At 47.2% G+C, this 27,524-nt stretch overlaps 1 protein-coding gene and 1 long non-coding RNA gene across 4 annotated transcripts in view; both read left to right on the top strand.

Moving 5' to 3' along the window:
* Positions 1-9,017, top strand: part of DGUOK (deoxyguanosine kinase) — a 28,792-nt gene extending 19,775 nt beyond the window's left edge. For all 3 annotated transcript variants that reach the window (XM_073897519.1, XM_025868379.2, XM_025868380.2), the window contains 4 exons: positions 2,956-3,103; positions 7,553-7,668; positions 8,248-8,347; positions 8,779-9,017. In XM_073897519.1, coding sequence (XP_073753620.1) covers positions 2,956-3,103; positions 7,553-7,668; positions 8,248-8,347; positions 8,779-8,805 — 391 coding nt within the window. In that variant the 3' untranslated portion in view covers positions 8,806-9,017. The remainder of the gene's footprint in view (positions 1-2,955; positions 3,104-7,552; positions 7,669-8,247; positions 8,348-8,778) is intronic.
* A 14,065-nt stretch (positions 9,018-23,082) lies between these two features.
* Positions 23,083-26,928, top strand: LOC112821135 (uncharacterized). Its single transcript, XR_003207353.2, has 2 exons — positions 23,083-24,747; positions 26,657-26,928. It is a non-coding gene; the product is annotated as an uncharacterized lncRNA (long non-coding RNA).
* The last annotated feature ends 596 nt before the right edge of the window (positions 26,929-27,524 follow it).

Here is a 27,524-nt window from a genome sequence, read left to right as displayed (position 1 = left end):
AGCCCTTCACTGGCCACAAGCCCCATGCTCAGTGCTGCATATTTTCCCTTCTTGCTCCACTGTGGTTATTTATTTATTTATTTATTTTATTTATTTGAGGGAGAGCATGAGAGTGGGGGAAGGTCAGAGGGAGAAGCAGACTCCCCGCTGAGCAGGGAGCCGGATGCGGGACTTGATCCCAGGACTCCAGGATTATGACCTGAGCTGAAGGCAGTTGCTTAACCAACTGAGCCACCCAGGCGCCCTCCACTGTGGTTATTGATAATTGTACTTTTTCATCGTCCGTTTACTTCTGAAGATGCTAAGTTGGTTACCCATTTACTTTCAAATTAGACAACCTAGTTCTACTTCTTAGTGTTCCATAAAACTTCCTGGAGGGAAAAAAGAAGGGTACACTTGTAAGTATCATGTAATTTTTTTAACATTATCTCAAAATCATGCAAGATACATAGAACAAATCCTATAGGCTACATATTTCTTCTCTACCCCAAGACAGAGTTTACTCTTTATAAAAGCTAAATATGTGAATTACAAGTGATTGAGCTGTAGATTTTGATTCTTTTACAGTTGTTGGGTATACTACTGCATATTTTTCTCTTTGCTTTCCCTGGCCATGCCTCCTGGACTAGGAAGATGAATTACATATAACTGTCCTGGTTACTTGGAAATATATTCACCATGGGTTTTTTGATTTCCAGCCCTTTAGTGAAGTAGGCATGTGAGAGACCCCTCAGAAAAAGAAATACTTCGCTTAGAAGCTACAAGATCTTAACATTTTCTTGTAAAGGAAGAGATGAGAATTGATTTTGCTATAGGCAGCTACACATTCTAGATGTTTTCTTCAGAAGGGGCATTTTAGAGATAGAAAGGATAATTCATTATACATTCTAATCATGATGGTAATTTAGACCGTTTCCCTTCTTTAAAAAATTCATTCATTCATTCCTTTGTTCAGCACAGATTTATTAAATCCCCATATGTTCAGGTACCGGGCTAGACCCTGGGGCTGCAGCAGTGAGCAAGGCAGACCCAGTTCCTGCTTTCAGGTCAACCCTAGTGTAATGGGGACTCAGACTGCACACGTGCTCATGTGTGTGATGTGTGTCCCAGAGGAGGAACACAAGTTGTTTGGGAGAGTGGATGACTGGGAGGAAGAAATCTAAATCTTTTCTGGTGGAGTTAAAAGAAACAATAGTATGTGGTTTTAGAACAGGAGCCCTGATGCCTGGGTCCGTAAGCTCATTTTCTGCAGCATCAGCACGCAGTCTGCGGTTGTTCCCTCCCCGTAGTCCTCTGCACCCCAGCTTTCTCCCACCCCGTCACCACCAGCTGTGGGGAAATAAGTGCTTATCCTCAAGAAAGGGGAGGGCCCCTCTTAAAGGGCGTCTTAACAGATCTGTCATTTTTCTTTATAATATTTTAATTTCTTTTTTTTTTTAAGATTTTATTTGTTTATTTGACAGAGAGACACAGCGAGAGAGGGAACACAAGCAGGGGGAATGGGAGAGGGAGAAGCAGGCTTTCTGCTGAGCAGAAAGCCCAATGTGGGGCTCGATCCCGGGACCCTGGGATCATGACCTGAGTTGAAGGCAGACGCTTAACGACTGAGCCGCCTAGGTGCCCCAAGATTTTAATTTCTAAGTTGCCTGTGAAGAAGCTGAAATACTTTTCAGAAATTGAGTTATAAAAGTCATCTTTCCATGTTGCCTTCAGCTAGACGATAGCTAACCCATTCCAGACTGAGAAAGTTGACTTCGGGAGCTCCTAGCAGATTAATTTCTTCACAGCCTAGCAAAGAAGTAGGTATAGTAACAAAGATGTCTTGAATACTTTGCACCAGTCACTCTTCCAAGCACCTTGTGAGTACTACATACAGTCCTCACAACAATGCTGTGAGTCCAGTTCTACTGTTACCTCTTTGTACAGAGGAAGAAATGGGCTGAGGGAGTTGGGTGACTTGCCCATGGCAACACAGTTTGTGAATTTGGGGGCCGGGCTCACACTCAGGAATGTGACACTGCCACCCATTCTCTTAATCGCAACACTTGCAGCCTTGTGGTGTATACTTCCCTGGGCCATTTGTACACAAGGATTCTGAATTTCATTTTCCCAGAAGTGGCCAGTTGCTAAGCGTTGCCTTAGAAACTGGAATTCATTGTTTAGGATGTAAATTGTGTTTTGTATCAAGATGCCTTAGGTTTGAAAGCAGAATTGACCCTTCTGAAGCAATGGGTTCTTGTTAGCTCTGATTTCCTATTTACCAGATGCTCCTTTAGTTGTGAAAGTAAGCAAGGGGCAAGCTCGTTTGATTTTTAGATTGAGCTTTCTTGCACCTGGATTAGAAGCTCAGTAGCAGACGAAGCAAGTGAATAAGGGCTCCTATGTGCTTTGGGGGAGGGTCTGCTTTCTTGGTAACGCTGCATTGAATAAGAAAGGCATCCCTGCTCTGTAGGTGACACCACTTCAGTACATTTCCTTTTCCACTTATTAACCACACGAGAAGATGGATCAGCAGCCTGGAGACTGGGAAGCCCTCATAAGCCCGAGATGGTTTTTTGGGTTAGGGGATGGCTGCAATAATAAAGAAATCTCAGAAGTGTGAGTTTGCATAGACCGAATGCTATCTGTTCTCACTGGCCTCCAGCAGGGAGAATCACTGGTGACCGAAGATCGTCTTTTCCACTGCCCCTGTTCTTCCAGTAGATTAATCCAGTTGGAGAGCTGTGATTTTGGCTTCTAGAGTCGACATGCTATTTCCCATCTTACTGTTGAACAAGGAAGGAGATACAGGTTAAGAATTCAGATTTCTTAAAGATTGATGAGCTAGAAAGTTTAAGTGGCTTGAACAGTCATGGAACAAGTTGGTTATTGATTTTTCTGCTTCTCTCCCTTTTGCTTTTCATTCCATTTCCCATTCTGATCCCCTCCCCCAATCCCACCTATATTTCCAACCAGGTATATCTTTGCGAAGAATCTTTTTGAAAATGGTTCCCTCAGTGACATCGAATGGCATATCTATCAAGACTGGCATTCTTTTCTCCTGCAGGAGTTTGCCAGCCAGCTCAGATTACATGGCTTCATTTACCTCCAGGCTACTCCCCAGGTAATGCGGAACATCAAGCCTTAATCTTCAGGGCTGTCTGAAACCTAAGAGGTGACGTTCTCCAACACCCGATTTTCTGGTTGAAGAAAGGAGATTGCGGGTATTATGTGGAGCATGGAGAGCAGTGTGGGTCACACCCTCCCGTTCTGGCATTGAGCACCCCGTTTCCCACAGGCTTTCTGCGGCAGAGGGCTAAAGCGGATGACTGATAGAAAGGGTCCCTCTCGATGTAACAACAACAGAGAGAAAATCGGGCATTGTCTTTTTCAGCCAGGGTTTGCAGATTGGCTCCTCTGGCCAGGTCACCTGTAGCCAACTGCCTCGGCTTTCCCTTTCCTCCAGCTGGGTCCTCGGAGTCTGATGGTCTTGATGGTTTCCTGCATAGGATGCCGGGAGGAAGTGGAGAGTTTCCTTACCTCACCCTGATACTAGCATAATTTACAGCTAGCTGTCTTTTGAGCCTTAAGGGTGCCACTGGTAAGTCAAGATGGACTACAGAAGTTACATTCCTTGACTTTCTGACTTGGACCCTGGAGCCAGCCTCGTACACAATAGGGTGATGTTGCGGAAGAAGTCTCTGACTGGCAGTGACCGTGGACAGCCCCTAGCAGCCTTTCCCCTGGAAGGGTCCTTGCTATCAAATCCAGTGGCTCACACTAGTAGTCTCTAAGGGCTCCTCTGGAGTGGGATTCTGAGTCAAGGCTGGAGGTATATTTTGAGAGGTGTGTTGCTCTTGGCTTTTGAGACATGTAATGGGTGGTCACGTGTCAGGTATACTGCATACTCTTGGGAGGAAAGCTCCCTTCTGACGGGAGGCCACACTTTTTAGAGACAGGCCTGAGCCTTGTGGATGGAGAGGCCTGATGAGAGCAGCCCGAGCAGGGCTAAAAGATAGTGGGGAGCCCAGCTCGTGGGCTTATAGTAGCTGGAGAGGGGAAGGCCGGCAAGAAAGTCTTCCTCACTTTTTTGTGCACTTGAAATGACTGTGAGAAGGGGACAATGATGACAGCAGTGGTGGCGATTATGACGACGATGAGGATGTGACTGATGTGTCTTCACGGAGAGACTAGCCGCGGTCTTTCAGCTGGGGTAGAATGAGGGAGTTTGAAGGGTTCTTGCAACTTAATGTAGAAAAAGCAAAACTTTAAGACTGGATGGGGATTTTGATGCACTTTCGACGGTTTTAGAGCCAGAGACCCAGGAATGCTGATATCCTTCCCCAGAGTCACCCCGACCCCTTCTGTGAGATTCAGAGGTGATGATATCCAAGGGAAGAGCAGAACAGAAGTGAACCACATCTCTGAAAAGCCATGCAGTTGCCTGCATATTCTAATACAGAGCCTTGGGAAATACTGAGTTTAGAGCTTGTGAGATGGACCTAAGGAGGGCGTTTTGCTCCTTTCTACCTCCTCTTCCCTAAGTTCTAAAAAGCAAGCAAACCAACATAAAAAAAAATCAGTCAAAAGAGAGATGTCTGGGCCTCGGTGTCCCCACCCAGCCGCACGGAATCAGGAAGACTGCGCAGCCAGCCAGGCCTTGCTGGGGACTGTTGGCAGCATGGAGACGGCGTGCCGGGGATGCCTGGCCCAAATGGCACCTGGATTTGGGCTTGGGAAGCACAGTGGCCAGACCCACCAGCAGAGTTGCAGTCCAGTTGCCATCCCAGCAGCCACTCCTCCTGGGCTGGTTGGTGAAGGGGGCAGGTCAGCAGGACGGTCCCCCCTTACCGTTCATAGGCCCATTGTTTTTCTTGGTCACATTCAGGTGTGTCCTCCCCATGACGACTGATCGCAGCACACACAGGACTAGGGCACTGCTTGCACAGGACTTGTTAAAGAATTTGTTGTAACCCTACCAGTAAAACAAGAATTTTGCCAAGTGCTCAAAACAGGACCTTACCTATTAATCCTGCTTCTTGGAATTTACTCCATAAATATGCTCCCACATGGGCAAAGTGGCTCCTGTGCAAGCCAGCACTGTTTGTAATAGCAGCTCATTGGAACACCCCAGGCGGTCACCAGTAGGGCCGGTTGATTGTATTATGCTCTGTCCATACACTGGAAAACTCTGAAGCCGTAAAAATGGGAAAACACTATACTAACAGAACAGTCTCTGAGGCATTATTAAGTGAAGAAAAGCTGGCACAGTGTGTGTGGTGGGACACCTTTTACAAGTGTGGTGTTTTTTTAAAAGGTGGGGGGTAAGGTGTATACGCATGAAATATTTCTGAAGGCATGCAAGAAGTTCCCATCGGTGGCGGGTGACATGGAGGACTGCACCTCCAGAAGTTGGGGCTGGAGGGCCGCGTGGTGGGGGAGGGAGGCAAACAACGGGCAATGTTTTGAAGCCCTCAGCAGTGAAGGTGGGGTGTGGGGGCAGAAAGAGAGGGAAGAGAAAGCAGGTTCATGGTGAGGGAAAGTAGAAAAGGAAAAGATGAAAGCAGGAGGCAAAGGTGAATGGAGCTGGGGGACAAGGTCAGAACTGCAAGCCACAAATGAAGGCGGGCAACAGGTACTTACTGACCACGGGCTCTGCCAGCCTAGTGCTCAGCCCTGAACAAGACAGACTGTAGCCCCCAGCCGCTGTGCCCCCTGTGCACGCCTCCCTCTGTCTCCTGCTACAGTGGAAATGCCACCGGTGGCCTGTGTTTCCCCAGGGCCTACTGAGGTGCTGGGGAGCTGGTACCAGAGATAAAGGGGGAGCTCCTGCCTCCTCCGGGGAACGCCTCTCTGACTGCTGGGGCCCAGTGGCTCCCTCCCTTGTCTGGACTGCTGCCCTGAAGGTCTAGACCTCACAGTTTAGCGCTTGATGCACTGTTTTGCATACTGTTTTATTTATTATCTAACTAAATTGTAAAGTCCCAAGGATAAGGACTTGATCTAAGTTTGGGATGATAAATGATTAGGGGAAAAGATTGGTGAGGAGTTAAGTGCTAAAGTATTAACCTGTTAGATCTGTCTCAGTTAATCAATCTGAAAAGTTGGACATAAGCTCATAAATGAAATTTGTTTACATGATTTTGTCTTCTTAGAGGAAAGGTGGGATGCACAGCACAGACTGCATCTTCGGGAATATTGTGTGCTTCATTTGGGGCTAAAGTTTACATTGGGAATAAAGTTAAGTGTTTGCAAGAGGGTAGTCCTAGGTCAGTGGATTAATCCACCTGTTCTTCCCAGGACAGATGACACTGAATGATGAAATGTTTGCCAGTTAGAGAGAGGAAGGGAAAGCAGTCAGGCAAAACAAACATTGGGAGCAGAAGTCTCAAGGCGGGAAAGAGGTTGGCCTGTGCCACGGGTCCGATCTGGCTGCCGCCCTGAGTCCAGGCAGGTGCTAAGGAAGTTGAGGGTGGAGGGGTAGGAGAGGTGGCCAGAATCCTGGACAGCCTTGTGTGGCAGGTAAAGGAAAAGATGACATTCTCTGAGCCAGCGTGCTTCAGACTTTTCTACCAGGTGAAGGCAGAATGGAATGATGCCCTCTTTGGAAAGGGGGAGGGAAGGAGAGTTAGTCTTAAGCCTCACTTTTTTTACTTCTTGGTTTTATCTTTGACCTGTGCAGAGTTTGCCTTCTGCTCCAGAGTCAGTGAGTGACAGGCTATGAAAGACATGTTTCAGATTACTTACCATTTTGTAAACGTGATGCTCCTCATACTTCCTTAAACCTGGGGCTTTATGGCTACAGGCTAGGGAGCCTGGGAGGTGTTTGCAGCAAGGAGAGTGCTGCACTTCTCTTGCATCGCTGTGGAAGGGTGGGTGGAGGCGGCTCACTGGGAGGGGAGAGCTGCTGTGGCCAGGAACATGACACACCTGAACCTTGGTGAGTCCTCTCAGCTTCCCGCGGGGTGAGTGGAGGGGAAAAATGGGAAGCCCATAAAGATTGCATCACTAGTACATGGTGAAGACAGGAAGTGAATTGTGGATTTTTTTTTTTTAAGATTTTACTTATTTATTTGACAGAGACACAGCGAGAAAGGGAACACAAGCGGGGAGTGGGAGAGGGAGAAGCAGGCTTCCCGCGGAGCAGGGAGCCCGATGCGGGGCTCAATCCCAGGACCTTGGGATCATGACCTGAGCTGAAGGCAGACGCTTAACAACTGAGCCACCCAGACGCCCCGAATTGTGGATTTTTTTAAGGCCTGTGCTAACCCCAGACACTCACCGCTTCCAGAAAGAGAGCCAGAGGCTCTTGCTATGGTCTAGGTGAGAGGTGATGAGGACCCGAGGAAGGCAGAGGTGAGAGAGATTAAAAGCAGGGTAATTACAGCTTCCCAGGGTGGATGAAGTTTGCAGTTAACCTGTGATTGAATAAGGAAACAAGACCGGAGAAGCAAGGTCATGGCTTATCATTCCCAGACTCGATGTCACAAGTGGGTTCCCGAGTCCCCAAGGACCACATCGTCACAGCCAGGATAACACATGAGCTCAGTGTGGCCTGGGGATTGTCTTTTAGGTTTGTTTGAAGAGACTCCACCAGAGGGCCAGGGAAGAGGAGAAGGGAGTTGAGCTGGAATATCTCGAGCAGCTTCACAGTCAGCACGAATCCTGGCTTGTTCACAAGACAACCGAGTAAGTGGAGAAGACAGTACCACACAGACACCTGCCTCCCTACAGCCAGGTGCTCAGACACCAGCTCAACAGGCAGCCCCGTAAGAAGGTTCAGATGTACCAAGTGGTTAGAAATCCAACTGAGAAACTCAATGAGATACAATGTGTATATTCTAAGAGGCATTTTATTAGATTCTGTTTCTCCAGCTTTTTTGTTTTTTAATGTTTCCCTAGATTGAACATTGTGATTGATGATGGTGATAGAGTTGACCCAGGGTGAAGGGCTGAAAAATTTTAGAGAAATTGTCCATTTTACTAAGTTGACAGTCCTGGTTTTGGCCTTTCCTCCCTTTGGGCTTGGTATGTAGTCCACTTAAAATGTTTGGGGCTCTGACCTTCAGTGTCCATCTCAAGGCTAAAGAGAAATTTCAGCCTTCCTCTTTTATTAAGTTCTTTTTTTTTTAAACTAATTTATATGCAATTTCATTGAGAAGCCATGTGACTTTAGATCTGCTCTATGGATTATTAAGACGTGGTGAATATGTGAAGGTTGATTCAGCTTTCTTTTTTCTGTACCCTAAACTTTCATGCTTCTTACAGGCTCCACTTTGAGGCTCTGCTGAACATTCCAGTGCTGGTATTGGATGTCAATGAAGATTTTTCTGAAGAAGTAACCAAACAAGAAGAACTCATGAAAAAGGTGGAGGGGGAGGACTTTAACTCCTGCTTCTAGTGATTTTCCTTTATTGCACTTTTATTTTTGCTTCAGACTTCAATGTAATGGGTCTTGTGCTTTGTGCTTCAAATTGCATTTCACACTCTAAAGCCCGCGGGACCTTGTACAAGTTACAAATATCCCTATTCTCTAAAGCATTTTGGACTAATAATTGTTAAATAATTGACTTCCCAGCCAACTTCTCCTCAAAGGTATTTTTGAACTGGGAAAATGCAATTTCTGGATTCTCTTCCCAGCTCAGCCACTTCCACAATATGACCCTGCGCAGGCCCCATTTCCTCCCGATTTTTCCTAACTCATAACACCTGGGCATGGCTGCGTACCAGTGTGGGTGGACCATTACAGAGTCTGCTGAAAATGTGAAATTTAACTTTTGGTTTTTCTCTTTCCCACAGGTAAACACCTTTGTAAAGAATCTGTAGCCAGTACTGGGATGTTCTTGCCGTGATCTGGATTCTCTGACTTTCCAAAGCTGGAAAAATCCTGAGTCATGCACCTTGCCATCTTCTTTTACCCCTGGAGTCCTCTCTGACACTCAGGTCCATGGTTTGTGTTAGCCTTCGACTTCACAATTATTGTCTTTTATATCTCAAGGACTTCTAAAATAAAGTGGAAGTTTTGCTTCCTTTCCTAATCCATTTGTTGATCTCTTGGTCCCTGCTCTGAATTCCCCTCTAGACAAGCCATTTTCACCTGAGGACAGCCATAGCTTTTCTTCTTGACTCCTTCGCCACCCAGACTTCCTGTGTGCTCACTTGTTCCCTCTGACACGCCCGGGCAGGAATTGTCCCCAGGATTCCCAGCCAAGCCCTGCCCTGGGCATGAAAGGGAAGTACAGTGGCTCAGGAGAGGGTGGACACTCAGTGCGAGCCCCCAGAACTAGGGAATGGAACCTGAACTCTAGGATGTTCCTTTCTCTCTTCCAATCCAGCACTCTTGCCAGGGGGCATGGAGCACTCAGACCTTTGTGCTAGAGCTGAAGAATCTGGACCAAAGGGAGAAAACAAATCAGGATCCCCATAGTCCAGCATCTCGCGTTTAGGGTTCGGTCATCCTGGCACTCTGGCCTGCCCTAAGTACCGTATCCAGTGAGTGTCAGGTGATCTCAATGGAGTGACTGCTGGAAAGAGAATTTTTCGTGCTGCACTTCAGGCTCCAAGGACAATTCATTGTTATGAGAGAAAAATGCATGGCTCTGTAGAATTGAAGTGCTCCATTGCAAGAAGCCTGCAGGTCCATGATTCCCCAGGAGCGGGATTCCTGCACTGAGCCCTTGACAGTTGTGCAAGCACACAGGAAAATGAATCAGCTTGGGTGTCAGTGTCCCGGAAGACAGAAACCTGTGTCTTTCTTTATGTTTGGGAAAATGAGTGTGAGATTGGCTTCTGACAAATGCATGTCGTCGTGAAATAGAAGCACGGCATTTCTTTACTACTTAAATTTTTAACAGCTTTATTGAGATATAATTCACGTACCATACAGTTCACCTAATTAAAGTGTACAGTTCAGTGGTTTTTAGTATAGTCCATAGAGTTGTGCCACCATGACCACAATCAGTTCCAGAATGTCTTCAGCACCCCAAAAAAACTGCCACCCAACTAGCGGTCACTCCCCATCCCCTGTCACCCCCACTTCTCCCACCCCCAGTCCTGCTTGAGGCAGCCACCAATCTATTTTCTGTCTCTAGAATTGCTTCTTCTGGATATTTTATATAAATGGATCACGTAAGATGTGACCTCTTATGAATGATTTCTTTCACTTTCAAGGGTTTCAAGGTTCAGCCATGTTGTACCATGCATCAGTACATCATTCTTTTTTATGACTATTTCATTGTATGGATATACCACATTTTGTTCATCCATTCACCTACTGATAGACATGTGGATTCTACTTTTTGGCTATTATGAATAATGCTATGAAAATTCATATATAAGTTTTTAGATTTTAATTTTTCTTGGGTATATACCAACGGATGGAATTACTGGGTCAAATGGTAACTCCATGTTTAACTTTTGGAGGAACTGCTAAACTTTTCCAAAGTCACTGCACCATTTTACATTCTCTGGAGCAATATATGAGGGCTTCAGTTTCCCCAGGTCCTTGCCAACACTTGCTCTCATTTTGATTATAGCCATCCTAGTATCCTGTCATGTTTTGATTTACATTCCCTGATGGCTAATGATGAGCATCTTTTCATGTTCTTACTGGTCATTTGTATTCCTTCTTTGGAAAAATACCTCTTCAAATCCTTTGTCCTTTTTTCACTTAGGTTCTTTGGCTTTTTACTGTTGAGTTGTAAGAGACTTTAGATATTCTGGATACAAGTTTTTAGCAGAGACATGATTTAGAAATATTTTCTCCCATTCTGTGGGGTGTAGTTTGATAATGTGCTTTGAAGCACAAAAGTTTGTAATTTTGACGAGGTCTAGTTTACTCACTTGTGCTTTTGGTGTCATGTCTAAGAAAGTTTTGAACAACCCAAGGTGACAAACATTTGTTCCTGTGTTTTCTTCTGAGAGTTGTATGGTTTTGGCTCTTAACATTAGGTCTGTGATTGATTTTGAGTTAATTTTGGTGTGTGGTGTAAGGAAGGGTTCAGTTTCATTCTTTTGCATGTGCGTATCCAGTTGGGACCATTAGTTGGAAAGAATATTCTCTTTTCCCACTGAATTATCTTGTTACTCTTGTCAAAAATCTGACCCACTTGTTCTTGTGTCTGTTGGCTGCTTCAGGCTTCAGATAAGACCACGGACGAACATAGGATGTTAGGTATGTTTTAGAAACTCAGTGGTTTTGGTTCTTTAGCTTTGAGGGGCCCAAATGTTTAATTCCCATTTACATTTCCAGGAACCACTAATGTAGAAATCACCTGTAGACCCAGGATAAGAGCACGAGGCCCCCACGCTTCACTCAGTTAATCGGTCATCAAACACTTGTATCTGCTGTCTGATGGAGACTGAGGAGGTAACAGTGAGCACCACAGAAGGCAGACCTTGTCCTTACCCTACAGAATTCATCATCTAATGGTGAAGGTGAAAGACACTGAACAAATAATTGCAGGTGTGGTGGGTGGTCCAAAAGGAGAAGTACAGGTGTTGGCGGGGTGTGGCCTAGGACAGAAGGAACCAACATAACCTGGGACAGCCCCCCTAAGCAAGTGACAGTTCTGAATTCTGAGGAATGAATGGGGCAGGGCATTCAGGCGGAGGGAAAAAGTCACGTGCCAAGGTCTTCGTGTGAGAATGAGGCATTAGGCCCAGGTTGTCAAAACCATATGAGTCTGGCGGTTTATAATTTAGGAATATACTGCTATCCTTCACACTCTCCACTTGGCCTGAAAACCCGGAAATCCAGTGTTTCTTTCCCTGTGTACACTTAGCCCTTTAGAATGTTCTGTAAGATAGTGCCATCAACAGTCCCACCTGGGTGAAATAATTTGCCATTTTCCAGATTGGTAGCTGAGAAAGTGGTTTAGCAATGAGCTGTAGTTCTGGACCTTAAGCATCCGAGGAAGGGGTGGGTCTGGGAGGGGTGTTTAAACACAGAGACCAGGGCGCCTGGGTGGCTCAGTCGTTAAGCGTCTGCCTTCAGCTCAGGTCATGACCCCAGGGTCCTGGGATCGAGCCCTACATCGGGCTCTCTGCTCTGCGGGAAGCCTGCCTCTCCCACTGCCCCTGCTTGTGTTCCCTCTCTCACTGTGTCTCTCTCTGTCAAATAAATAAACAAAAAATAAACACGGAGACCAGCTCTGCACGGTCAGGCTGGTCTGGTGGCTGTCCCCCTCCTCTTTTAGGGTGTTCTCCAATGTTACAGAACTTGGATTAACACATAAAAATAGCTAGATTTCATTCTCGTTTATGATGTGGTAAAACCAGCTCTTCTGGAACCAGAATATTACCTTGATGGGTTTATAATGTGAATCGAGATTGTGAAAGTTCTCAAACTCTCAGGCTTTCAACACGAAGGGAGAAGGTGATAGTTCAGGTGGAAAAGGCTCTTTGTTGAATGCAAACACTAGAATCACAGGGACACTGAAGCAAGGGAAGAACAGGCACTTCAAACTGCAAGACTACTCAACCTTCAGCCGTCACTTTAAGGAGTGGGCAGCTTACATCTGGACCACTTTCTCCCTTGTTGGTCTCTTCTGGCTGTTCCATTATGTGGTGTCTCCCTTGGTTCGTTTCTGTCTTTACCCACTGTTCTGAGTGATCTCTTACTCATTTATTTTTGCTGCCATATCAAGTTGCCACAATGTGGCTTAAAGTAGCACAAATTTAACTTCTAGTTCCATAAGTCAGAACTCTGCATGAGTCTCATGAGCTAGAATCAGATTATCAGCAGGGCTGCATCCCTTTCTGGAGGTTCTGGAGGAGAACCTGTTTCTTTGCCTTTTCTGTCTTCTCGAGACTGCCCACGTTCCTTGGCTTATGGCCCCTTTCTTCCGTCTTCAAGACCAGCAAAGTCTCTGACCCTTCTTCCATGGTCACAGTTTTCTCTGACCACAGCCAGGAAAGGTTCTCTGCTTTTAAGGACCCACGTGATTATACTGGGGCAGAATACTCTCCCCATCTCAAGATCTTTAGCCTTAGTACCTCTGCGAAGATAACATATTTACAAGTGTTGGGGATCAGGACTTGGATGTCTTTGGAAGGCTGTTATTCACACTTGCAGAGATCTCAATGTCATGGCTCCTACTATTATCATGGGGTGAAGACTTCTGAAGCACTTGCAAACATTGAAAATGTGACTCATTTGTGATAGTGGAGGGAATAGTACAAGGAACCCCTGTATCCCTATTACCCATACCCTGGCCCAATCAGCCTAAGATCACCAGGAACAAACGTGTAGTTTGACAAAATCTGATTGACTGATTCATTACGATGAAGGAGACCACACCAGAGGAACTAGGGGTGTCTGACCAAACAGGAAAAGAGAATTACAGGATTTGGGGGAAGGATAGAGTTTAGGTCAAAATGTAAATGAAGCAGTGCTTTGATAGGCTCAAAGCAAAGCAGGTCTGTGTGTACAGGAGTCAACACCTGGTCTGAACTACACATAGACCCAGGTTCATTTCCAGCAAAAATACAAAGTTAAGGTAAATGTGGACTGTTGTGTTGAGAAGCCCCTTATCTGAAGCTCTGAACCAGAATTGCAAATCAAGACCGCTTCTCTCTGTCAAAGTGACTTAGATCCTCCTGGCAGCAGAAGGGGGTTGGTTTCATTTTTACTGATAAAACTTCAAACAGCGAAGTTTCTGATGGTCCATCATTTTAGGGAACAAGGTTTCTCAGTGAGTCAGAAAGCAGTAGTTACGCAAAGAAGGGGGTGGTTCTGACACCAGCCCTTGGGAGGAGTATTGTTCCACGGTAACTTTGTAGCTGGCCTTACCTAGGGTCTGCCCTCCCAGCTTTGGTTTTCCTAGTCTGAGCTAATTTTTACTTTCTCACCCACTTCAGTTATCTATTCAGAGCCAATTTTGTGTCACCTAGGGCCACCTCTCACCCCTCTCAGATTGTTTTGAAGCAAATCCCAGACAGGAGGATGACTTTGAAAGCCAGCTGCGTCTGGACCTCGGCATCATTACCTGGCTATCCCTTCTGCTCAGCATGTGCAAAACAGTCCCCACCTCCAACCCCCTCACCGCCCCCCCCGCCCCCACAACACCCCCTGGCTTCTCCACTCACATGAGGAATCCTCTTCACCCTCCAGCTCTCCCTACACCCTTTCTCGCCAAATTCTGCTTGCTCCTCTCTGAAAGCTCCCAAATCTTCCCTGCACCTTAGCGTCTGCTTCTCTAGAGGCAGGTGTGTAGTGGACGTTGCAGTCCAGTCCCCCGAATTCCTCGACTCCACACCCTCTTCCAGAGCAGTCGCAGGGCCCCCCTCCCCCAGCATGGCCGTGCCCGCCCTGTACTACCACCGGCAAGCCACCTCAACTCAGCCATGTGCAGTCATCCCCCCTTATCCGCGGTTTCACTTCCCCGCAGTCTCAGTTACCAGCCGTCAGCCGGCTTCTGGAAGCAGATGATCCTCCTGATGAGCTGTGGGAAAGTCCACAGTAGCCTAATGCTGCGTCACAGCGCCTACGTCATTGCCCTCACTTCACCTCATCGCGTGGGCATTTTCTCCTCTCAGTGTCACCACGAGAAGGGTGAGCACAGCACAATAAGGTATTTTGAGCGAGAGTGCATTCACAAAACTTACATGGTTATAATTGTTCAGTGTTGTCATTCATGATGAACTTGTTGTTAATCTCTTACTGTGCCTAATTTATAAATTAAACTTTATCAGAGGTATGTACGTGTAGGAGTAAAAATAGTATATGTAGGGTTTGGTACTACCTGTGGTTTCAGGTTTCCACTGGGGGTCTTGGAATGTATCCCCATCAGGTAAGGGGGAGACTACTGTGCAAAGAAAACTGTGGTTTCTCTATAAAAGCACAGCTTCCAGTCAGGTCTTCGGCCAGCCCCTGCCACCCGATGACTTGCCTCTCAGCCTTTTCTGTGGAGAAGTATTGGAGCTGCCGTGTTTATATAACCTCACCTGCCACCCCTCCTCCCATAAACCCCACAAGACTACCTATGCTTTCAGAAGACATCTTGTGTTTCCCACATAATGAAATGCTTCTCTCTCATCTTCTCCCACTCTTTTTTACTGAAAGAACTACTGATTCTGTCAGCCCCCAGTCTACTCTCTCTGTGAGGCTCTACCCTGGCCCCACACAGAAGGAGCCAGTGTTTGTGCTCTTGGACACGCTGCTTATTCAACTATGTCCGACTCTATCAGACCTGAATGAAAGTTGTCTGGAGACCTCTCTCCCCTCTTGGGTTTTGCCATTTTTGACACAGACCCTGTCTTGGTGGCTTTAGCACAGTGCCTGGCATTTATCTATTTACTGCTATTTGGCGAGTGCCTAATACAGACTTGCTAAATAAATGAATGAGGTAAGTGGAGACATGATCTGCCCTTTCTGGGGTCATTGGGTTTGTGAGCTCCATATTATAATCACCAAATTATGAAGTGCCTTCTGTGTGCTAAGCACTACAAGGAAATGCAAAAAAATTATGAGGCCAGACCCCATCCTCAAGTTGTCAAGGGAGCCAGTGATGACTGAATGCCTATGGTGTGCCAGATACCCTGCCAAACACTTTGTAAATGTGATTTCATCTGCTCAGTAATCTTATGAAGGAGGTTTAAGATCCCAGTTTTTACCAGTGAGGAAATAGAAGCTCAGGGAAGTTAGGGAACTCACCTGGGGCTCCTGTACCAAGTGGTGGAGCTGGAGCTCAAACCCAGGTCCACCCTGATTCCAGAGTCTGTTCTCTTCCCACAACAAACTGCTTAAGGGAGACAAAGCTAGACTTTCAGAAAAGAAGGCCAGCATGCATTTCTTTGGCCCCCTATTTAGATTTATCAGTCCACTTGGGTTGCTCAGGCAGGCAGAACTTCTAGCTTGCTAGCACTGCTAGGTGGGGGCCCCCAGGTACATCCTAAATATGCCTTTGGCCCCGCGGGTCCTGAGCAGGCAGACATGCTTCCAGTGGCCCAGATCTCTTCCTGGCAACTGCGCCTTCAAGGTGCTGAGTCCCTTAAGGCAGCAGGCATTGAGGTGCATTTGGAAACTCAGTGAAGATCCTGGGGTGCCTTTACAAATGCCATTCTACCCAACTTCCTGGTCCAACCTGGATGTTGCTATCAGACAATTCTAAAACAGCTTTAATCGTATTCAGTCTTCTCCTTTAAAAAGATTGGCATCTAAATGCAAAGTGGTATCCTGGATTGGAATCTGGAATAGAAAAAGGGCATTAGTGGAAAAACTAGTGGAATCCAAATCAAACCTGGAGTTTAATAAATAATAACATCCCAGTGTCGACTTCTTAGTTTTGGCAAATGTAGCATACAAAGTAAGATGTTAGCATCAGGGGAAACTGGTGAGGGGTATATGGAAAGTCTCTGTACTATCTTTGCAACTTTTGTCTCAATCTAAAATTATTCTAAAACTGGGGCACCTGGCTGGTTCAGTCAGTAGAGCATGTGACTCTTGATCTTGGGGCTGTGGGGTCAAGCCCCACATTGGGCATAGAGCTTACTTAAAAAAATTATTCCAAAATAAAAGTTTATTTAAAAAAGTGTTGGTGCCTCTTACAAGGTGATGACCAAGCTCCTGAACTGAGCTTTTGGGATCCTCCAACCTTAATCTTCCCCTACTCTGTGAAAGAATCCTCTGTTCTAGCTAAATGGTTTTACTCACTGTCCTCTGCACAGTTTGTGCTCCCCTCACCCCTGTGTTGGCCCTAACCATGCACCCTGCTGGACTGATAAACTGCCAAGGAGTCGTCATGGTCCTTAATTGCAAACAAGCTGGTTACGATGGATCTAATGAAGCTCAAGCTTTAAGGCTGTCATTTGCAAGGTCCCAGAGTGTCCAGCGTGGCTGTTAGGAGAATGTGATCTCCCATAACTGCTCCTGCCACACAAAGTTCCTCATGGACCTGAGACTCTGGTAAGTATATCTTAGTTGCAGTCTCAGCCACATGCCCTTGACACGCCAGGTAGCTGCAAGGGAATCTGAGAAAGGCAGTATCTGACTTTTCATCTTCACCGTGCTGAGGCTGGCTCTCCCTCCAACCACAGTGGGAAAGTCCCCGAGCACAGGAAGGGGATTCATTCACTGGTTCTCCACAAAGTGGCAGATGTTCACTACAGGTGGGTTTTCTAGAGCGAAAGCTTACACTAGGGACAGTGGGCCCAGCTGACACTTGTGAAACCAGCTTAGTTTGGCCCAGAGGCTGCATGGTCCACATTACACTCTTGCATTTGATTCATTAGGCCAGGGTCAAGGGGACTTCATCTCCCGAGAGCACTTGAATTAAAACCCTTATGGTGGAAAGGGCCCATGTGCACAACTTTGGGAGCAGCAATGGAAAAGAGTAGTACTGGGGAGGTATAGCCTCCTCTGAACCTGGGGGCATTCCCCAAAGCAAGAGAACACCTGTGTTCTCTGTCTCCGTGGTGGCCCCGTCCCCCCTCCAGCCACCGCAGCTAGAAAACTGGGGGCACCTGACTCCTCCCTCTCACTCATCCCCAACAGCTGGCTGATCATCTGGGGCAGGCAGTTGCCCCCTACTATTTCTCAGCTCTGTCACCAGCAAGCACCATCTTCCGTGGCTGACCTCCCCAGCTGGGCCAGGCGCCTTTGTGCTCCTGCCAAGTGCCCTTTGCGTGTTTCTTATGGTTGCCCTTGCCACCATAGCATCCAAATAGTCTATTTCCCCGTCTCTTCAGTAGATCACTGGATATGTCTTATGCATCTTTGTATCTCCAGTGCCTGGCACGTAGGAATGGGCAGCTCAATAACTATTAGAAAGAAGGAAGAAAGGAGAAGAGTAGGCTGAGCTTGAGGAACTCCCTGGACTAAGCAATGAACTGTCCCTGCCACTCCTACCCCTTTATGCTGCAAGCACCATGCTACATGCCCGCCAGGTCCCAGGCCAGCTCTCAGCCAGGCGCTGAGCAGCCTTTCCGGTGTGACAGGTACAAGTAGAAGACAGGCAGGGAGCCCTTTGAATCTGCTCTCGGACTCCCCTGAGCCAGGTGATCCTGGGGCCGCTGGGCACCAGGCAGGGCCTCATGAGGAAGGATTTGCTGGAGGCAGAAGAGGCCCCAGGCCCTGACTGGGTAAAACTGCAACATTAGCCCCAGATTGCCCTCCTCAGACTTCTACACAAGAAAGATTTAAACCTAAGTCACTGTCGTTTGGGGTTTTATCATTGTATATAGCTCAACTAATAATCTGGGGGCTCTAAGCTTGCTGTGACATTCTCTCTGGCCTCGTCTGGGGCCCTGCTTGCAGGACAGGTGTGTGTCAGAGGCCTTGCAACTAGAAACCCCAGAGAATGTTACCTGGCACTGGAGACCCCCTGCCGTGGATAGATGGTTCCGGGGTCCCCGGTGCCAGCACGTGGGAGGAATGAGGAAAGAGCATGGAGAGAAGCCGTGTCACCCTGGGCAAGTCATCAGGCCTAGCTACTCTGGTTCCTTGCTTTGAAAACAAGAACGATGTTCTTCAAAGTTCTTATAGCCTCAAGTTCAAAATATTTGCCTTCCGAAGGAAAAAGTAGTACGGGAGAGATGGAGGGCTTGGGGTTAGGCTTCACACCTGGGCTCCAGTCCCGGCGGGGCCGCTAACCGTTTGTGCAACTTTGACCAGTTCAGGAACCTCTCTGAGCCTCTCTTTTCCTTAAGTCTGAAAGTGAAACTATCTTTGCTCCCACTTTTTTTATATAAATGTTTGATTTATTTATTCATGAGAGTCAGAGAGGGAGAGAGAGAGGCAGAGGCAGAGGGAGAAGCAGGCTCCCCGCCTAGCAGGGAGCCCGATGCGGGACTCAATCCCAGGACCCTGGGATCATGACCTGAGCCGAAGGCAGACACTTAACCATCTGAGCCACCCCGGCGCCCCTCTTTGCTCCCACTTTGCAGGGCCGTTCCAGGATTAGAAATACTGTAGACAAACTTCTGGGCACAGAGTAGCCACTCAGTAGGTGGAGCTGGTAGGTCTGTGTGGGTGGAGAGTCTTTCAGAGAGTCTAGCTGAGCTGAGCCCTGGGCGGTGAGGCGTGGAACATGATGGGAGGCAGAACGGTAAGGACAGACCAGGCAGGTAGGCAGTGTGGGCAAAGGAAGGAATACGTATGATGTGATGGTGAAGAGGGGATAGAGTGTGGTGCCAAGTGGGGAGAGACGATGTGTGCCTAAGTGGGATGCAAGACAGACCGTAACCGGTGCTGCTTTCAGCAAAGGGAATGCATGGGTCCCATGGCATGTGAGCTGGGCACCGCACGGGAGGAGGATCTGTAGAGCAGAAGCTGGGATGACAGTGGCTGTGGAGTTAAGGCCACGGACAAAGGCAGGGAGCTAGGAACGTGTCCTGTGTGTTCTGGGGGCGGGGAGGGCAACGGTGGATGAGGAATGCTCAAAGGCTTTAAATGGAGCACTTGGGCCCCTCTTCTCTGCAAGGCCACGACAGGCCGGCGAGCCTCCGATGCTCACACTGTCTCCTACCTGCTTCCCCTCAGCTCCGCTGTGTGGGCTGTGTCTGTGAGGCCAGAGCCAGAATGCCTGGGTCTGGACTGAGCCTCTGAGGTCCCATGGGAGACCTGGCAAAGGGGCTGATGGAGGACTTGTGTTCAGAAGGTGAAGGGCTTGGAGAGCAAGCAAGCAGGCATTCACTGCAGCTTCCTTCCCGCCTGGCGGCTGGCTGCGTGCCCTGAACTTGACCTCAGATGACCTGTGTGTTCCCTTCCTGGAAACGGTTCCGTGGCGAGAAGCAATCGAGCTTCGGCTTTGGCTTTGGCATTCTTTCTCCTTCGGAGCAAAGACTTTGCCTCAGCCGGGACCAGCTGTGCTGTGGAAGCCTCCCCATTACCTGAGCAGGACCTTGCTTTCCTCTCCGTCTCCTGCCTCCCAACCTGCCCTCCCTGCCTCATGTCAGCCCGCACGGTTCTCAGTTTTGCATCCGTGACTTTAAGAGTGTGAGATCACTGCATAGATAAGGACATAAAGACCAAGGGGGAAGTGTGAAATGTCTTCCCCAGGCTGCTCAGGCGAGTTGCTGAGTTACTACAGTTACTAGGGCGGAGCCGGGACAGCCTGGAGTTCTGACTCGGGCCAATCTCTCTGTCTGGGCTGTGAGCTGCATAACTCCATACGCCTCAAATTCATTAAGGCAGGAGGTGCGGACCTCAGCTAATGTGCAAATCCAGATTAACGTCGGTGTCTCGAAATCCTTGTGTGAAAAAGCGAGTTTTGTTTCAGGCGTTGTCCTTGTTAACAATACCTGATTGGTTGTTTTGTAAATTGGGTTGGCATAAAAAATAATTCCAGAAATGTTTGGATTTGTCCAGTGTCACTGATTAGTGTTGCCTTAGGAAACTAAATCCAGTATTAGCCCCAGTAAGGGGAAGGAACTGCAAAATTTTCTCTTTAGTCAAATGCATAAGGTATATATAAGAGAGAGAAAGCATACTTACCAAAGAAAGGGACTAATTTCTAATTAGCATACAAACTAGAATTTATTAATCCCAAACAGACTGCTTTGGTCCAAAGCCTTTTCAGACTTACCTTTGGAGCCAGTTTATAGGTCCCAGTAGAGAGCCAGGCTGTGTTCACCATTCAACAGGAATATGTTGAACATCTGGGTCCCAGGCACTGGGCAGGGTGCTGGGAATACACTGGGTAGGAAGACAGGCACACACATGTACTTCACGAGTGACCTCTTCACTTAAAAAAAAAAAGGTCTTATCTAGGCTTGAATACCATCTTGATCAGGTTTGGTTCCGAAAGATATTTTTGACTGTTTTCTAAAATTAAGCTCCTCTTCAAAGGATAGAGAATGAATTCACTGATTGAAACGAAACTACCCAGAAAAAAAAATGTAGCTTAGACAAAGGCAATCTCAAAAGAGGAATTCCCAAGACATTTTAAGCAGTGGCCACGCAACCTCCCAAGGAGACAGTTAAATAGGAGCACGTATTTGGAAGCAATCCTTAAAATGCAAAGGTACTTTTTCATGAGAACAAGGTTTGGGCTTCCGGAAGCCAGCCACCTCTCAAAGCAAGATGACCAAATGGTCTGAACCAACTCAAATCTATTGGCTGCCGTCCACTGGCCATGAGCCCTTAGGCTAGGACTGTCCTGGGCATCCACATCTGACAGCACCTGCCTCCAGAATCTCCAAATCAAGTCAAATTACAAGACCAACAGAGCTTAGAAACAAACCTGCTTATTTGCATGGGTTCCCGTGTTGCCAAGGATATTTCATTGATCAAAGATAATTGTTATCATCTGAGTTTCCAGGTTCTAACAAAGAGCTCATTCTATATGCTTTCTATTTCACACCGACCTTTCGCATTTGCCCTCTCCTGGAAGTCATACCCCAACTCTTGCGGTAGGCACCAAACATCTCCATTTTACGGACAGACAAACTAAGCTTCGGTTAGACGGCTTGCCTAAAGCACACAGATACAGAGGGCCACTGATGGGGCTTGAAATCAGGTCTTGCAGTTCCTCCACCACCAGACAGGGCCTAAACTTCTGCCTAAAAGTGAGATGGCTTGGACAAGCGGTGGTTCCCCGCCTGGCTGCACGTTAGACCACACCCAGGTGTGGTTAGATGTTGCCAAGCACATGAGGCTTGGGGCCGCCACCCAGATCCATTCAACCAATTTCTCTGGGTGTGGGGCCTGGGCACCAGGATTCCTGGAGTTCTCCGGGTCGCTGCAGTGTGCAAAGCCTCAATCATTCTGTTAGTAATCAAGATTGGCTTCCTTCTTTCTAAAGAAACTGCCTTGTATTTGTCTTTTTTCAAAAATAATTTTCTATTTCTTGATTATAAGAATAATACTTTTTGTAGAAATTTTAGAAAAAAAGTATGAAGAGGAAAACAAAAATCAAGAGATCCATTGTTAATATTGCAATGTATTCTCTTCCGATCTTTGCGCATATCTCCTTACAAATGTATATGATTTCATATATTTCGTAAATGTTTTCCAATGTTGCCAAATATTTTTCAAAAACACTATTTTAACATTAAAACATAAAAGATGTTTTTAAGATTTATTTATTTATTTTAGTGGGGGCAAGGACTGAGGGACAGAGAGTCTCAAGCAGACTCTGCACCGAGCTCGGAGCCTGACGCAGGGCTTGATCTCACGATCCTGAGATCAGGACCTGAGCTGAAACCAAGAGCAGGTCACTTAACCAAATGCACCACCCAGGCGCCCTACAACATAGGAGATTTTTAAAGATACGGTCCATGACATCAATAATGATTAACATTGGACTGCAGTTTCTTTTCAGATTTTCTTTTTTTTTTTTAAGATTATTTATTTATTTATTTGACAGAGAGAGACGCAGCGAGCGAGGGAATGCAAGCAGGGGGAGTGGGAGAGGGAGAAGCAGGCTTCCCGCGGAGCAGGGAGCCCGATGCGGGGCTCGATCCCGGGGATCCTGGGATCATGACCCGAGCCGAAGGCAGACGCTTAACGAGTGAGCCACCCAGGTGCCCCCAGATGTTCTTTTTGCTCATTTGTGTCTTCCTATTTTTCTATAACCTATAACCTATGTTTGTTTAAGTTTTAAATTAATAAAATCACTATAATGGCTGCATCATGATTTAATGTGCTCACATCCTATACCTTAATCATTCTTTAATGTTGGACATTTAGGTTGTTTCTCATTTTCTGTTCTTACAAGTAAGTCTTACATGACGATCCTTGTACCTAGATTTTTGTGCACCACTTTCTTAAAAGTGAAATTATTGAGCCAAAGGGTATAAACATTCTGAAGGTTATTGATAAACATTGCTAAATTGCTTCCCAGAAGGGTACACAAGGTGATGGTCCCCTCAGTGGCATATGTTGGGAAAGAGAATTGTTACAGTCTTTGCAAGATTGAGTATTTTCATTTTGTGATTTATCAGTTTGCTATGATTATTAATGAGGTTGGGCTTTTTATATCTTTATTGGCCATTTGTATTTCTTCTTTTGTGAATGTTCATATCCTTTGCCTTTCCCCCTCCTTTTGGATATTCATCTTTTTCCTTACACATTAAGAATACTAAGTATAGGGGTGCCTGGGTGACTCAGTTGGATGAGCATCTGCCTTCGGCTCGGGTCCTGATCCCAGGGTCCTGGGATCAAGCCCCGCATCTGGCTCCTTGCTCAGTGGGGAGCCTGCTTCTTCCCCTCCCTCTGCCTGCCGCTCCCCCTGTTTGTGCTCTCTTTCTGTCAAGTAAATAAATAAGATCTTTAAAAAAAAGAATACTAAGTATATAACACTTTTCCTGTTCATTTGTTTTGTAAATATTTTCCCTAAATTTATCATTTAATTTATCATTTATCATCTCCTACGGGAACCTGACTTGAAATGATCAAAACTACAACACTTTTTAGTACACATTCCTTGAATTGCCCTACCTGATACATGATAATGTGAGAAATACGTTGGTAGGCCCCACCTTCATAGGACAAAACATTTAAAAGCAAACAATATGGCATAGCCTCTCATAAAAGACTGCCGCACCCCAAAATTAACAAAGCCCATTTTCTCTCAGATTTCAGAAATAGGGTAGGTCTTAGGAAGGTACCACTGGGCTTTAGGTGGCTGCCTAACTCCCAAACTCCCCTGGTCGCAGGCCTTGGGGACAGACTCTAATCCTGAGTAGGGTTGCTCCAGAATGTAGCATTTGGTATATACATATGCCAAAAAATAATATGTTGTTTCTGTGACATTCAAATTTAACTGGATGTCCTGTACTTATATTTGCTAAATCTGACAACCCTAATCCTGAGGTTTTCGTTCAGTGTTAATATTGGGCCCTACGTCCCTGATGTGCCCCTAGGAAGCAGGACACAGACCCTGCATCTCTGGTATATAAGGAATTTACCTGCCTGCCTCCAAGGAGGCTCTCATGGCCAAGGGGCAGCCTCCTCTCTGGGCCCCAGGGATATTTTCCAAAAAACCCACTGCATCAACTTTTCTACACCCATTGGCACGCACTTATAAACCTCAGCTCTTCCCCCAGGCCCTGTGGGTTGCTTCCAGCTTCCTGGGCATCGTTGTTCTTCTCCCTCCTTTTTCTAGCAGCTGTGAGGTTCTCTTGGAGCTGGTGGATCTGGGCGGGCCCCACTGAGTGCCCATCATCCCCTCACTCAGGTGTCCTTTGCCCACTGCACCTTCCTGTTTGAGGGACTAATCTGTTTGTTCCCTGTGGCCTCTCTCTGCCTTCACACCTCTTTTCTGTCTGAAAGGCTTTGATTCACTATAAATAATTGGATTGTTTTCCAAAAGCTAGATGTTCAAATTCATGCTTTATTGTGGTTTGAAATGGCCAAGTGACAGGTGGATGTGGGTCATGGTCTAGTCCTGTCTCCGTTAGGACAACCCTACAGAATGGCAAGAAGAGGGAGGCAGCAGCTCATACCCCGCCTCCCTGGCTTAGCAGGAACGATGCCAGAGTGACCTCGGATGACTCAGTGCATTAGTGCAGGTGTTCCCAAGAATGCCTCTCCTGCTCCGTGGGGAACCGCGGCAGCCTTTCTATCTCTCTCCCATTTATCCCTGAAGACTTCTAAAGCAGAGCTTCTCAGTTTGTAGGGCGCCCAGGAATCACCTGGAAATCTCGTTAGAACAGCAGAGACTGATTCAGCAGCTCTGGGGCCTCCTGAGATTCTGCCCTCCTACCAAGCCTCCGTGCTGCCACTGCTATGGACCCCAGACCACCCTTGGAGCGGCAAGAGTTTGAAACTTCTTCTGCAGCCACAGGACGGCCCGGGCGCCTGGTCTTTTCAAGTCCAGGGCTCTGGTGAGACTACCAGGCCCAGGAGGTCTGAATCCAAGGCAATGGGGTCCATGTCTGTGAGGAAGGAGCCCGCGGGGTGAGGGCAAGGGGGAGAGCAGGACTGAGAGCCGGGTCGCCACCCGAAGGCTGACAGAGGGGACAAGCTCAGGACCGTTAGAGTGGAGGTGGCAGGCGCTAGGGCTGCTTGAATATGCAGGGAAGGATGAGTCTGGAGGGCTGCCGTCTCCAGGTGGGGAGGCTGCGGAGGGGCTCCCACTCAGTGCCAAGTCTCATCCTGGGCACCTGCACATCATTACCTCCGTTCTCTTAGGTAATACATAATATCCTCCCTGATTATTGTATAAATTTTAACTCTGGTTGTCATGGCTACATGTGGTTAAAATATTGTAAGACCCTTTCTCTGTGAAGGGAGAAGAGGAGGCAGGGGATGGGACGGGTTGGAAGGAGGGGACCACCTGAGCGCCTACGACACACCAAGGTCCGAGACGGGACATTGCCGTAGCGTGGCTCCTTTGACCTCCTGCCAAGGACTCTGCAAAGGAGGGAGTATAAGTAGCATTTTGACAGATGGGAAGGAGGCTGGGAGAGGGGAATTACCTCGCCCACAGTCACAAACCGGTACACAGAGGAGCTGGAAATGGAGCCCAAGCACTCAGAGGGAGCATCTCAGGGTTTGGGGAAAGGGAAGGTGTGGGGGAGGGGGCACAAGGGCCAAGCGGAATGACCAGGTTTGGTAGGGGCTCTGAGAGTGGGTTTGCCTGCACTGCACAGTTCCCGCAAATCGGGGCTGGACCCTCACCCATGAGGGATATGACGAAGGGGAACCTCGAGAATGAAAGGAGTTGATATCAAGTTCAGGTCTCAGATGGGACGGGCTCCTGCTTAGCGGAGATGGAACAGGCTACATATGGAAACAAGGCAATGGGACAAACAGGTTGAAGTTGAAGCTGTCTTGTAAGGATGCTCAACTCTTCCTAAGAAGGCTTTGCAGCGCTCTGGCTGCATTCTTAAGATTTGTAGCTCAGGAATTTCATGATTTTTATACTACACATATTTTCTGTGCTTTCCTCTCCCCAACTCTCCACTTGTTTTTTACAAGTTCTTTTTAGAAAGGCTGACCTTGCTCTTCTGAAAACCTCCTCTGTAAGCCCCCATGTAATTGATCCCTACCCTGTTGACGTGACTCCCTAAGTCTCTCTTCAGTACTTCTCTCCACCCCCACCTCACAATCCTCATAGAGGCCACCATTTTTTTCTCACCTGGGTTCCTGCAACAGCCTTCCCGCTGGGTTCTCTGCCTTCACGCTGAGACTCTAATACCTCCTCCGTAGCGCAGCCAGCACTGAGCAAGATGTGGTCTCTCCATAGCACAGTACACGGGACAGACCCAATGTCTGTCCCTGACAGACAACAATGTGACGGCAGGTTCAGTCTCAAGAGACCTTCAAAGGCTTCCTGGAGTGTCACCTGAGTTAAGCCAGGAAGGATGAGTGGGAGTGAATGGCGAGAAGGCAGGAAATGCTTCTGCCATCATTCTGCTGTTTTAGAATTTTCCTTTAGCAGGCAGGCCCCTGGTGACACATATACCCTGAGTCCTTTCCTCTGCTGGATTCTTTCTCAATTCACACATTTGTTTCTACTGAGTTTGTCCCACTGCCACTCATCTCTTCCACATGCTTCCCTCTGCTCAGATTTCTTTGTCCCGGGTCTGAGTCTTTGAATCCTCTCTAGTGGGAGAAGTGACAACCCAATAGAATGGGAATCTCAGATACACACATCCCCAGGAGGCGGAAGCACTCATGAAATGGGCAGAACTGATTGCACCTCTCAGATATCCACATCCACCTCCCCTGCAGACACTATTCCCTGTGTGTTATTAGTGCTGTTAACCAAATGTTTGCTTCTCCTTCCAGGCACATGGGAGCATTGCACCTACTGCGCTTCCTCGCCACCTTGTGACTTGCTTTGGCCAGTGAAATGAGAGCAGAAATGATGTGAATTGCTTCCAGGCAAACACTTTGGAAATTAGTGGTTGATTTGCCCCATCCTCATTTCCTGCCTTCAGGGTTGAGGAGGCAACATGTCCAGTTGTAGTTGCCCGTGTCCCTGAGTAGCTATGGGAAACAGAGCTCCTATTGACCCCCAATTTCATGATTGAGAAATAAACGTTCATGTCAAACACTGAGACGTGGGGATTGTTATAGAGAAACCTAACAGGTCCTGCTACATCCGGTCAAATCAAGGTTTCGGTGGGGGGGTGGGTACCAAGGCCTTTTTCCCTGTTGGGTATTCAGCAGCCTGAGTCTCAGAGTCCATCAAAGTTCCCACCCTCCTGCCCAGCCTCCTTAGGTTAGAAGATTTCCAGGTTATTTCATCTTTTTCCTATTATGGTGGGGGCCTCGCATTCTCCTTGCAAGTTATATAGTCTATTTGATTCAGCCTAAATTCAAAATGAAGTCACAGAAATAAAACATGAAAGCATTTGCTGAGCTACTCAAAAACATAGTCTAGATACCCTACACACATCACACTAACCACTGCATGTCCAAAAGGAATCCACTGATGAATCTCCCTTCTCCCAGGAGCAAAAGGCCAGCTTCTGCCCCGTATCAGCCCTGGCCCTGATAGGAGAATCACAGAGGTCCCAGATTGTAGGCCCAATTGTGCCACCTGGTAGTGAATGACCTTGGACAAATTACCTCTCTGAGTCCCAGTTCCTTTATCTGTAAAATGGTGATAATAAGAAGAAAAGCTATGTCACAGAAAGAAAAGGAAAGTAAC

The sequence above is a fragment of the Callorhinus ursinus genome, unplaced genomic scaffold (genome assembly GCF_003265705.2).
Source record: "Callorhinus ursinus isolate GAN/ISIS: 27379988/994484 unplaced genomic scaffold, GSC_fseal_2.0 scaffold10, whole genome shotgun sequence".
NCBI lineage: Eukaryota > Metazoa > Chordata > Mammalia > Carnivora > Otariidae > Callorhinus > Callorhinus ursinus.
This window is presented reverse-complemented; position numbering and strand designations above follow the sequence as displayed.